General features: G+C 55.1%; 3 protein-coding genes across 3 annotated transcripts; 2 read left to right on the forward strand and 1 right to left on the reverse strand.

Moving 5' to 3' along the window:
• Window positions 1–2,029: 2,029 nt before the first annotated feature.
• On the forward strand, window positions 2,030–5,531 carry C8A04DRAFT_27089 (calcium-transporting ATPase 3; the record flags this gene model as incomplete). Its single annotated transcript, XM_062780168.1, has 5 exons — window positions 2,030–2,292; window positions 2,340–2,466; window positions 2,521–2,615; window positions 2,679–4,653; window positions 4,731–5,531. 5 exons carry the CDS (start codon window positions 2,030–2,032, stop codon window positions 5,529–5,531), a joined length of 3,261 nt encoding a protein of 1,086 aa, XP_062638462.1.
• A 1,582-nt stretch (window positions 5,532–7,113) lies between these two features.
• Window positions 7,114–9,010, forward strand: C8A04DRAFT_36027 (cytochrome P450; the record flags this gene model as incomplete). Its single annotated transcript, XM_062783384.1, has 6 exons — window positions 7,114–7,303; window positions 7,406–7,504; window positions 7,564–7,661; window positions 7,722–8,080; window positions 8,155–8,776; window positions 8,960–9,010. The coding sequence occupies 6 exons, from the start codon at window positions 7,114–7,116 to the stop codon at window positions 9,008–9,010; spliced, it is 1,419 nt and encodes a 472-aa protein (XP_062638463.1).
• Window positions 9,011–9,362: 352 nt separating this feature from the next.
• On the reverse strand, window positions 9,363–10,284 carry C8A04DRAFT_10954 (hemerythrin HHE cation binding domain-containing protein; the record flags this gene model as incomplete). The annotated part of the gene is made up of 3 exons (XM_062776773.1): window positions 9,363–9,575; window positions 9,652–10,128; window positions 10,201–10,284. The coding sequence occupies 3 exons, from the start codon at window positions 10,282–10,284 to the stop codon at window positions 9,363–9,365; spliced, it is 774 nt and encodes a 257-aa protein (XP_062638464.1).
• Window positions 10,285–12,165: the final 1,881 nt, after the last annotated feature.

Consider the following 12,165-nt stretch of genomic DNA (forward strand, 5'->3'; position numbering starts at 1 on the left):
AGTGGGCAGAGGTTTGCCTGCCGGCATTTGGGGCTTTAGCCAACGTCCGATGCAACATCTCGCCAGTATCTGACCAATTCTCGGACAAACGCCACAGCAGTGAGAAGTCTTCGTCGTGTGATCACCGCGAATGTAGAAGCCGCCACGTCGACACGTACACTATACGGGAACGAAACTGATCAACGTCCCCGTTTGTACTCGTTCCCGGGAAATGTTCGGACCTTTATCAGCCACTGCCAACCGAAGGTGGTCCTTGCAAACAACGAGACAGCGGGGTTAAACGAGATGCGGAAAGCCGACTCTTTTCTACCAAGAAGCTGGCATGACTGGTCAACAACCAACTCTGGGCTGATCATTGGAAACTTGCGTGGGGAAGAGAATATCCTGTAACCTCTCTGCGTCACGATTCTCGTCATTGTCGAACCCCCGCTCTTGTTGGCAGTGGTCGATGCATACAGGTGGGGGCTCCAGTGTCCAACGTTGTCGAGGTGCATATGCCCCATCATCCATGAATATGGGCACGTGTGTGGATTTTCTTCGTTTTGAAGGAGGCCGGGAACCCAGGGAGGCCAAACGACGATGCCAATTCTCGGCATCCCGCAGGATTGACCGAACAGGCCCTTGTCCATGACAGCGAGATTCCCAAACCGCTGCTCGCTGCTGGGCGCCGAGCTGCCAAGTGCTCATGCCTGGCTTTGTGGCCGTGCGAGCAGGTTAGCAAGCGTAATCGACGGGGATCTTGGAACTCAAACAACAGACAACAGCTGCCCACGCTGCCCTCTAGCAAAGGCTTGCGGCGAAAACTTTACAGTGCCTAGTGATCCGACAAAAGCGAAGAGTCCACGACATGTCTGCAATATCCTCCGTTTGTAGAGGACAGTCCCCCAACATGCCGTGCATGGGAGAAGCACGTGTTTCGCATTTTCTCTTCTGGGCACTTACATGATGGCGAGGACATGCTGCATTTGGGGTGGTGTGGTGGGGTATTGCGATTGGCGTGGCTTGGGCCTCAGTGGGGCTCTTGTTATGTGGAAGTGTGGTTCCTTGTGCTTGCAAAACAGAGCAAGTTCCGAGCTTCCGAACAGGCCATATTTTGTGTTCTGTTTTGTGTTTGTTTTCTTTCACAATGAAAGGATGGCGGTCCATCGGGAGCTGACGGTTGCGGTACCATGCACGTGGGTGCGGGATGCCTGGAACGGTCGACTGAAATCAAAAAAAAGGATCGAAAAAGAAAAAAGAAAAACGGCCAAAAAGGCATCGGCCGTTCGACGTGGCCCGCCCGGCACCCGACAGCCCCGCAACGGCGATCCAATAGCACCGGCAACCGGGATCCGGCGGGGCAGCTTACCTGGAAACGGGGCGGCTGTCAGCTCTGGGTAACGGGGTTTATGAGACAAGCCAGGGAGCAGGTGACCAAGTTGCGGCACTGGGTTGGGATTTTTTTTACTGCATCCTCCATTTGGCGGTGGGCAACACAAGACTGCAAGTGCTGCATCGATGCTGCACATTGGCACGCTAAGCAAGATCCAGAGAGCAGGTCACAAAGAATGTTCGGAAACTGGGGAAAAGGACACGGGAGAACTGGGGGGGAGCTAGGGGGAGCTTGGGGGGAGCAGGGGGCCAGTGCTCGGCGGGGGTCATGAAGGAGGATGTGATTGGAGAAAGGCGACAACTTGGCGGCGTTCGTCACTTGTTCCTTGCGATTGCTGGCGGCCCTTGGCCGACGTAGCACGCCCCAGAAGTCGGATGTCTGTCCGCTCGGCGTGTGGCTGTCGTCTGTTTGGCCGTTTGGCGCCCCCATGAATGTTTGGATTGGGGTGGTGGGGAGGGCGAGAGAAGAGGGAAGAATCCTAGGTTCCAGATCCCCTCCAGATCTTAAACACCCCGGCTCGTCATCCGGACTTGTTCTGGAATTTTGCCCATTTGTTCACTTCTCCCCCCCTTTTTACCTTCTCTTCTTATTATCACTTTTTACCCCAGCAGCATACCACCATCGCCTGGGATCTCATCGGCGAAGCAACTATATTGAATGGGGACAGAGAACGAGCTGGACGTCGAGGGGCAGACGGAGCCTCCTATATGTGGCTTCAAGAGTTCTGTAGCCACTCCATCCCCCACCCTTCTCGGGACCTCCGGAACCGACGACGCCGAAGTCACGGATGGTGATGCCAATGCCACCGTCGGTCGCGGGTCCATCACCAGCACTCTTGACACGGCCCAGCTGCTGAGTCCCGAGTCGGCCCATACGCTCTCCGTGCCAGACACCTGTGCTCTGCTCGATACCCACGCCGAGTATGTTTCCGTTTCTGCGTTTGGGTGACTTGGACTAACAAAAGTAGAAATGGAATTGCCAGTGTCGAAGCGGCCAGCCGGCTGCAGCGGCATGGCCCTAACAAGGTTGAGGGAGCTAAGGGGCTATCCGTGTGGACGATTCTCCTGAGACAGGTCTCCAACAGCCTGACTCTTGTAAGTCGTGCTGGCGCCCTTGAATGATTCCTAGTCGGACGCTAATACGAACAGGTACTCGTCATCACGATGGTCCTATCCTTCGCCATTGCTGATCACATCGAAGGCGGTGTTATTGCCGCCGTTATCCTCCTCAACATCGTGGTTGGGTAGGTTAATTACCGTACCCCGTATTTACGGTATTCTGCTGCTTGCTAACACACACCACCCAGGTTTATCCAAGACTTGCGTGCAGAGCAGACCATCCAGGCACTCTATGCGCTCTCGGCACCCACATGCAAGGTAATCCGCGATGGCCAGGCCGACACCATCAAGGCCGAAAGCCTGGTACCCGGCGACCTAGTCCAGCTGGGGGTCGGCGACATTGTCCCAGCCGATCTGCGGCTGGTGCACAGCATCAACCTATCGACGGACGAGGCACTGCTCACGGGCGAGTCGGTACCGGTCAGCAAGCACGCCGAGATCGTGCTCAAGGACCGCGACGTGCCCCTGGGCGATCGCATCAACATGGTGTACTCGGCTAGCACCGTCTCTCGCGGGCGGGCCCGGGGCATCGTCGTCGCAACAGGCTTTACCACTGAGGTCGGCAAGATTGCCGAACTGCTACGTAAAAGCCGGGACAACCCGGCCGACAGCCAGCGAAACACCACGGCCGCGGGCCGGGCTTGGGTCAAGACCCGGAACAGTGTCCGTGTGCTGCTGGGCCTTGACGGCACGCCGATGCAGGTGGCGCTGAGCAAGTTCGCGCTACTGCTCTTTGCCCTCGCCATCCTCCTTGCCGTTATTGTATTTTCGGTCAGCCGTTGGCACGTCACCAACGAAGTGCTTATCTACGGCATTTGCGTGGCCGTGGCTGTTATCCCGGAATCCCTCATTGCCGTGCTCACGATTGCCACAGCGCTCGGCACGCGGTCCATGGCCAAGGGTAACGTGGTCATCCGCAAGCTCGCCGCGCTCGAGGCGGTCGGCGGGGTCACCAACATCTGCTCCGACAAGACGGGAACGCTCACGCAGGGCAAGATGGTGGCCAAGCGGGTGTGGCTCGCGGATGGCACGGCCGCCGAAGTGCAGGACACCACGCACCCCTTTGATCCCACCAGCGGAAACGTGCGTGTGGGTGAGGGGGTCTTTGTACTTGGCTCTTCGGGGGCGGAGAAGATTATTGCAAAATTTCAAGCGTTTCTCGAGACCGTTGCACTTTGCAACAACTCGGCTGTTTCTCTTGCGGATGCCACTTACACGGCCATCGGTGAACCTACGGAGATTGCGCTCCAGGTCCTAGCGATGCGTTTCGGTTTGGGGAAGCCCGAGCTGACGCGAGCGGGGGACCACCAACTGCTGGCCGAGTTTCCATTCGACTCGTCCTGCAAGCGGATGACTGTGGTGTGTGCAGATGGTCCAGACGAGGCCTTTGCATACACCAAGGGTGCTCTCGAGGCCATGCTTCCACTGATGAACGTTACAGACGAGGAGAGGGTGGCTATTGTAAATAAAGCAGAATCGCTCGCTGCCGAAGGGTTGCGTGTTCTCTGCATCGCCAAGAAACCCGTCGACCCGTCCGAGTTTATCACCCAGAGCGCAGCCGGCCCGGAAAAGGGCGGCGCTGCTGCTCCTGGACACACCAACAACCTAGACCACCACCGTAACGTCGTCGAAAAGGACCTCACTTTCCTCGGCCTGGCCGGTCTCTACGACCCGCCCCGGCTCGAATCTGCAGCGGCCGTGAGCAAGTGCCAGCAAGCCGGCATTACGGTCCACATGCTCACAGGCGACCACGTCAAGACGGCCACGGCCATCGCCCATGAAATTGGCATCCTCCCCCCTGGTAGCAGCAATACCAGTAGCAGCGACGCCAGCAACATCATGTTGGCCAACGCCTTCGACAGCCTCAGTGAGGCGCAGATCGATGCCCTGCCTCGGCTGCCTCTCGTGCTCGCGCGGTGCAGCCCTACGACAAAAGTGCGCATGGTGGAAGCCATGCACCGGAGGAAGGCATTTTGCGTCATGACAGGCGACGGCGTGAACGACTCGCCGGCGCTCAAGAAGTCGGACGTGGGCATCGCGATGGGGCGCAACGGCAGCGACGTGGCCAAGGAGGCGGCCGACATGGTGTTGACGGACGACAATTTCGCCTCGATCGTGACGGCTATCGAGGAAGGCCGCCGTCTGTTTGACAATATCCAGAAGGTGTGTTGTGTTTACTTACCCCTGACTGTTTCCCCTTGACCGAATACTCATCAGAATACCCCACTAACACAAACCAGTTCCTCCTCCACCTCCTCGTCTCCAACATCGCGCAAGTCTTCCTCCTCCTAATCGGCCTCGCCTTCAAAGATAACACCGGCGTGTCCGTCTTCCCGCTCTCCCCCCTCGAGATCCTCTGGGCCAACCTCGTGACCTCCTCCTTCCTCGCTCTCGGCCTCGGCATCGAGGCCGCCCAACCCGACATCATGCAGCGCCCGCCGCACGACCTAGCCGCCGGCGTCTTCACGCGCGAGCTCATCGTCGACAAGTTCGTCTACGGCACCACCATGGGCGGGCTCTGTCTGGCGGCCTTCACCTCGGTTGCCTACGGTCCCGGCGGCAGTGGCGCGGCCGGTTTGGGCCACGAGTGCAACGAGGCGTACTCAGACGGGTGTGCCATGGTGTTCCGGGCGCGCGCAACGACGTTTGCTACGCTGACCTTCTTGCTGCTGATCACGGCGTGGGAGGCCAAGCACTTTACGCGCTCTCTTTTTAACATGCAGCCGCCGCCGCTGCCGAACTCGTCTGCCTTGGCCTCGGCCGCCGAGAAAAGACACGCGGGGTTGTTTTCGGTGTTTCGCACCGTGTGGCAGAACCGGTTCCTGTTTGGGGCTGTCACGGCCGGGTTTGTTATTGCGTTCCCTGTGATTTACCTTCCGGTGGTGAACCGGATCGTGTTTAAGCACGAGGCCATTGGGTGGGAGTGGGGGGTTGTCGCGGCGTGTGTGGTGGTGTACACGGCTGTGGTAGAGGGGTGGAAGGCGGTGAAGCGGCGGTTTGGATTGGGGGCTGTTGTGCTGACGGGGAGTGGGGAGGTTTAAGTGAAGCTGAGAGAAATAAAGGGTAACCGGGAGGATAGAGGTGAAAACAGGGGTGAGAGGGTGAAGGGGTAGGGGGGAAGATGGGGGTGAAAACAGGGTGAAATGGTGTATGGGTGGGTGGGATTTCAACAACGGTATGATTGAGGTGGCCACTGTGTGCGACCGACAAGCTGCGATGTGTTCAACCACACGAGAATTTGCGCTCGACTCTTCGATTCTGTCACTCTTTTACAATTATTTACCACACATAAGGTGCATTTGGATGGGATCTATGGACAGCCATAGTATCCACTCTTGCATTGCAAAGATATCAAGACAAGTTGATTGATATTCCGGATGGTTCTAGGTTGGCGTTTGAAGACTGTGTTCATTACGGAGTAGCGTCCGTTCTCTTTGCGGCACTCCAGGTTGAGTTAGTAGGTATCAGCTCTTACCCACCCGGAGACCCGGAGAACCGTTTACGATAGTGCTATGCAGGACAACGCACAAGTGGATAGGGATGTCGTACAGACATTGGAAGCTTGCTATCCACCGGGCCGTATGCAGTATCCCTACCCCGGAGGGTTCTCACCGCTACCGTAGAGCCGGGCCAAAATGCTAGACTGGGTACCAAGTAATCCGTCTGCCTATGACGGGATGAGCCCCTACCAAGTCAAGATCCTCAGCTTATCGCTATCACGATTCACGAACACAAATAGTGTAAACCAGTGAAATCGTTCGGCGCTGGAGAGCGCAACTGCCATTCGCTCTGCCCGGGTTAACCCCACAAACTAACCTAACTAATGCCCGTAGCACGCCAGTGAACCGCAAGCCCGTCGCAATGCTCGAGGAAACAACATATCACGTCCAACTCATGCAGCACTAGGTGACAGCAAATCACATCTTCATCCACACTCCTTTGCCGTTTTCATCAAGACACCACAAGATGCCGTTGGCGGTCCAGCCTGGTGGCTCCGGTCGAATCAACTGCACCGCAGCCCCCCTTGTTCAATCTGCAATGGTACCCTCGCAGCCGTACGGAGTGATTCCTTCGTGGATGGGTAGTCCAAATCCAGCGTTCGGATCGGCAAAGCGGGACGCAAGATGAGCACCACTGCACCGGACTAGCGTTAGTTCGACAGTTAGCCCACGTTAGTTCGCCGCATGAACGGGTTACCTGGGACGGCTCGACAGGGCGACTAGGGGGTATTTTCGGGTTTTTGGTGCTGGCCTTGCTGGCTTGGTGGGCACCCGCACACACCAGGGCCTAGTGGGGTCCTTTTTGTATGAGAAGGCTCGAAAACCAAGAGTTCCCCCCACACCATTCGCACAACCCCCTGCTCGGCTCGTTCCCGTTGCAGTAGGGCGATGCAGGCTAGGTGTCATGGAAACTTGGATGGGAGAGGCCCGGAGAGGGAGCGTGGCGAAACGTCGGGTTTGTCGGGTCTGTTGGGACTATCGATTTAAAGATGAGGGTCCTGGACTCCTTTGTGGTTTGGTGTCTGCCTTTTTAGTCTTTGTCGGTTGCCAAGGAGACAAGTCCTTCAACGGATTCAACCGAAAAACACCAAGACGATACAGACGATACAACACCGACGATGCCATGGCGCTGAGCGCCCTCCTTCTACTCGCCGGTCTGGTGGTGGCGTATGCCGCGCATATTGTGTGGCAATGGCGGCGCCTGGCGCATATCCCAGGCCCCTTTTCGGCCGGCTTCTGCAAGTGGTGGACGTTCCGGGAAGCCGTAGCGCTCCGGTTGCCGGAGTCATATAAGCGACTGGGGGATCAATACGGTAGGTTAACGTCGGGGTGGTACTTGAGAAATAAACAGAAAGGAAATAAATGAAACAAAAAAAAATTAAAAAAAGATAGAAGAGATGCTGACAATCTGATAGGATCGCTTGTCCGCGTTGGCCCGAACGAACTCATCACCGACAACCCCGACGTTTTACGCCGGACGATGGCCACAAAGTCTCGATATGTGCGCGGGCCATGTGCGTGTTGCGCCGTTTGGAATATCAACAGTGGTCATTCTGATGGCTAACCTAGACAGGGTACGAGGCCTTCCGCATGGACCCGGCCATGGACAATGTCTTGACGATGCGAGACGAGGAAGCACACACCGCGCTGCGTAACAAAATCCTGCCGGGAGTAAGTCTTGTCCCGTAAAGGATATACCAACGCAGTGATTAAAGTGTGCTGACCGGTCAGTTCTCTGGCAAGGAAAACATCTCCCTAGAAAGCACCATCGAGACGCAAATCGCGGCCATGGTCGACCTGATCGAGCGCAAGTACCTCTCGACGGGCGGCGAATATCGACCGATGGACCTCGGCGTCAAGGCCCAGTATTTTACCTTGGACGTCATCAGCGACCTCGCGTGGGGCCAGCCGATGGGGTTCCTTGCACAGGATCGCGATGTGTTCAACTACCTCAAGGTCACCACCATGTCTATTCCGGCCATGATGGTGCTGTCGACGTATCCGGGGCTAGTCTCCCTACTGCACACGCCTCTATTACGACCACTGTTACCGAGAGAGACGGACACTAGCGGTTTTGGCGCCTTGATCGGGTGAGTTTGTCTGTTATCAAGTTGTCCCTGTCAGAAACCATATGACAGCACTAATGAGACACCGAACACCTTAGAATCGCCAAGAAAGTCGCCGCCTCCCGTTTCGAGCCCGACGCCCCCGATCACCGCGACATGCTCGGCGCCTTCATCCGCAACGGCCTAACCCAAGCCCAAGTATCCGCCGAGAGCCTCGGCCAAATCGTCGCTGGCAGCGACACCTCAGCCTCGACCATCCGCGCCGTCATGCTACACGTTCTGAGCAACCCGCCGGTGTACCAAAAACTCCGCGCCGAGATCGATGCTGCCGTGCCCCGGTTGGGCATGGAGAGGCGGATGATCAAGGACGCCGAGGCCCGCCTGCTCCCGTACCTGCAGGCTGTGATTCGTGAAGGGCTGCGGATTATGCCGCCTGCGTCGGCCGCGATGTTTAAGGAGGTGCCGCCGGAGGGTGACACAATTGATGGGAAGTTCATACCTGGTGGCACGCAGATTGGGTCGAATGTGATGGCTATTCACCGGTCGAGGGAGATTTATGGGCCTGATGCGGACGCGTTTCGGCCGGAACGTTGGTTGGAGGCTGAGGGGGACCGGCTGGCGCGCATGGTTAGCACGGTGGAGATGAATTTTCATTATGGAAAGTATCAGTGTCCGGGGCGTGGGATCGCGTTGATGGAGTTTAACAAGCTATTTGTTGAGGTGAGTGGAATATTTCTGGGAAACTGAGAAAGGGGGACGGATTCAGGAGCTGTCAGCTAACAAACAAATCAGCTGCTGCGACGGTTCGACTTTTCGCTGGTGTACCCGGCCAAGGCGGCGAATATCCGGAATGCGGTAAGTTCAACGTACGATACGAGAAAGAGTTAATGCTAATTACCCCAGGGTCTCTGGTTGATTGACGAGTTCTGGGTGCGGATATCTCGGAGGGAATAATTACTAGCAGGTTACAGATATTAACAATGAACATCACTGATGAAGTGTCGTACTTATATCCACAGTGCATTAATTCGGCCAGCCCCTATTCTACTTGCGCGTGAATCTCTTCATTCGCCGACATAATTAGTCGCATATCTGGAACGGGAAGACGACGGATATGTCAAACAAAGTTCAAAGTCAAACACTATGTTGTGACATGCAAATTGCTTCGAATCGTAAATTCAATCCCGTAACTATTAACGCCTGGTATCTGATTCCCCTTACCCCTACTTCTAGTAGCCCGTACCCATTAATTAATCATTGTCCTGCCCCCTGATGGAAGGTATCCTAAACCATCTGCTAATAGAAGCTACTCCGTCTGCGGCACCGCATACAGAGGCTGCATGTTGCCCGCCCGGTCGACCGCTCCAAACTTGCGCTCCGGGTAGAACCACCAGAGAATCGACTTGACCAAGAAGAGCACCGGCGCCGGCGCCGGTGGCCAGTTCGCCCACATGCCGTTCTCAAACTTCAAGTCAACGTTGGCAAACAGGCAAACCATTCCGCCGAGCCCAATTTCCTTCTGTTGTGTCTGTTAGCGTCTTGCAAATTTCCGTTTCCCAGTCAGAGGAAACCGTGAAAGGACTGAAAGGACATACCATCGCCTCCTGCGCCTCGTCCTCAAGCACCTTCATAAGCCCGTCCATCTTGTCCCCATACTTCCGCAGACTCAAAATCGTCGGGATCTCATCATTCAAATGCTGCACCAGCACCGGCGCAAACCCATCCACCAGGCCCACCAGCTTGGCCCCGTCATACTTCTCGGTGCCCGCCAACACGGCTTTGCAATACACCTGCAGCGCCTCGAATCCATCGTGGAACGCCTCGTGCTGATCCTTGTTGGTGTCCATGATCCCCTGGACCCCCGTCATGCGTTCGACAGCGGGGAAGAAGGACTTCTCTTCACCAGCGTGGTGGCTGTGCAGCCCGTGGTACCAACCGAGGATGTAGCGGGCGAACAGTTTCTCGTCGGCCGGCTTGATGTGTGGCGCTTGCAGGTAGATCGAGTTTAGGCCGCGGATGAACATGTTGTGCACGTTGACCATCTCGCTGGCTATCTCGTCTAACACGTCGGACTTTTGCGTGTCCTTAGTTAGCTACGGGGGGTTCCAGCTTGGGATTGAGGATTAAGATTAAAAAAGACAAACCTCGGCCTTTTCATTTTCGCTTTTCGCGAGAAAGATAGGTGTGTTTAGGGTCTTGAAGGGGTGGTCGGCGTAGACGGGAGCCATGTTGATAGATTGTAATCCCTTCTTCTTGGATGATTTTGGGTTGGAAGTTGTAACTGGTGTGGTGATAATGCAGGTATTCACAGTCTGATATGTGGCTGAATTAGGTCTTAATTATTGCTTGAGGAAACTGGAAAGAATCATCTTCGAGCGGCCACCACCTCCCATTTAATAATAATCACTCCTCGACATCTCATTTCCATCGTCGTCGTCGCGCCCAGTTCAGGCAGCCAGAAAAAGTTGCCCAAGGGGATGCTTGCGCCTCCACAGCACAGTCAGCATCAACGAGCTGGGATCCATGCCCCTGAGCCACTTACACGGCGGCTCTGGGCAATCGTGGCACCCAGGGGTCCAGCCAGCTGTTCAAGCGCGGCGCCAGCGAGCTCAGCCGTCAGCACCAAATCGCATCAAATTAGCGCCATTTGCGGTTCTGGAATCATTGTTGTTTTTGTGAGCGAATCTTACCACCAAGATTAGCATAACCCCGGTCCTTTAAAAGACAAAAACCCTGGATTGGCGAGATTAAGCCGGGTGGTATCCGGTGCCTGGACCCATTTAGGGAGAATCACCGTTTATTTCCGTGTTCGCCCGAAATCCTCCCAGAATTCCATCATGATGATTCGCCTGTGAAACGAAAGGGAGGTTCAGCTAGCGATACAGTGGTGTCGTTCGCTGTGGCGCTGCCTAAGGAGCCGCGATTCATCGCCCCCAGGTCGCTTAAATGCACTGCAAAAAGTTTAAAGGAACTTTCAGTAACGGCCATCCAAGAGTTCATTGCACAGCCACATGATACATCAGAAAGGGGAATTTCACCCGCGTTTCATGTTTTCCCAATGGAATGGTCACCACAAGGCTTGGTTCCTAGCTCTATTTGTGGAAAATATTGTCAACCATGGAACCAACCCCATCTTTAGGGCTCGATGGTGGGTGGACATTTCTCACCCCAATGTGGAATCAAGTTTCAACAGCAAAATCCAGAACCAGGACGCCCGGCTATTGGTCCCGCTTTCTGATACGGCGCAGCGATCGAGAATATTGGTACGTATCCTGGGTCGCTAGCATCAACCACGTCGTCGAATTAGCATTGCAGTTTTGGGGTCTGAAGGAGCAGACCGCCCGTTGCAATTCGGGTTCTCAAAGAGGTCCCGGTTGATAAGGCATGTTGCAACTGAGCTCCATGGTGGGCTTAATTAGTCTACGCATTACAATTTTCTCCCCATCTAAAGGGGTTCGCGGGCCTGGATCTCGAAACCTCGATGGGCTGCTCGCCGTGGAGTTTATAGGGAAGACTTCCTATTCGAGAAGCCGGATCCAAACTCCCTAAGCCATGTTGTCGCGCGGAAGATACCGCCTAGTATAATACGGGCTTCTACTATGTAGTCTCGAACGCGAGTAGTGGAGTAAGGTCAAGTCAAAAGCTGACTCCCCCCTTCCGAGAGCCTGGTTTGGTGTGGATATAGTGGAGAATCGTGAGTGTACGGAGTAAGCATGTTTTCATTATCCGTTGCGGACCTTTGGCTTAGCGATGTTTAGAAATCGCAGTTGTATGATTAGTCGTGCCAATTCCGAACGCCGTAATGGCCGGGTTCAGAGTTGACAATCTTCCACGATTGCCTAATGTTGAATTATGTATACGTATGAAATGAATGGTCAATACTGCAGCTAGGATTGTACAGGGTTTGACCATAAGTTCGATGACATGATACCAAACTGTGAATCCTTCTCGCCGTTGATGAGTAAACAATCTCAACCTCGATTGGCTACAGAAGCACGACCTCGTAACCGGCAAGAAATATATAATTACGTTGTGGTTGAACAATTTTCTATATTCTGTTATCTACCTGGTGCGTTATCTTTTTATTTTACTCCCCTAGCTAGGTCTCC

The sequence above is a fragment of the Dichotomopilus funicola genome (genome assembly GCF_033296635.1).
Source record: "Dichotomopilus funicola strain CBS 141.50 unplaced genomic scaffold C8A04scaffold_18, whole genome shotgun sequence".
In the NCBI taxonomy this organism is placed as follows: Eukaryota; Fungi; Ascomycota; class Sordariomycetes; order Sordariales; family Chaetomiaceae; genus Dichotomopilus; species Dichotomopilus funicola.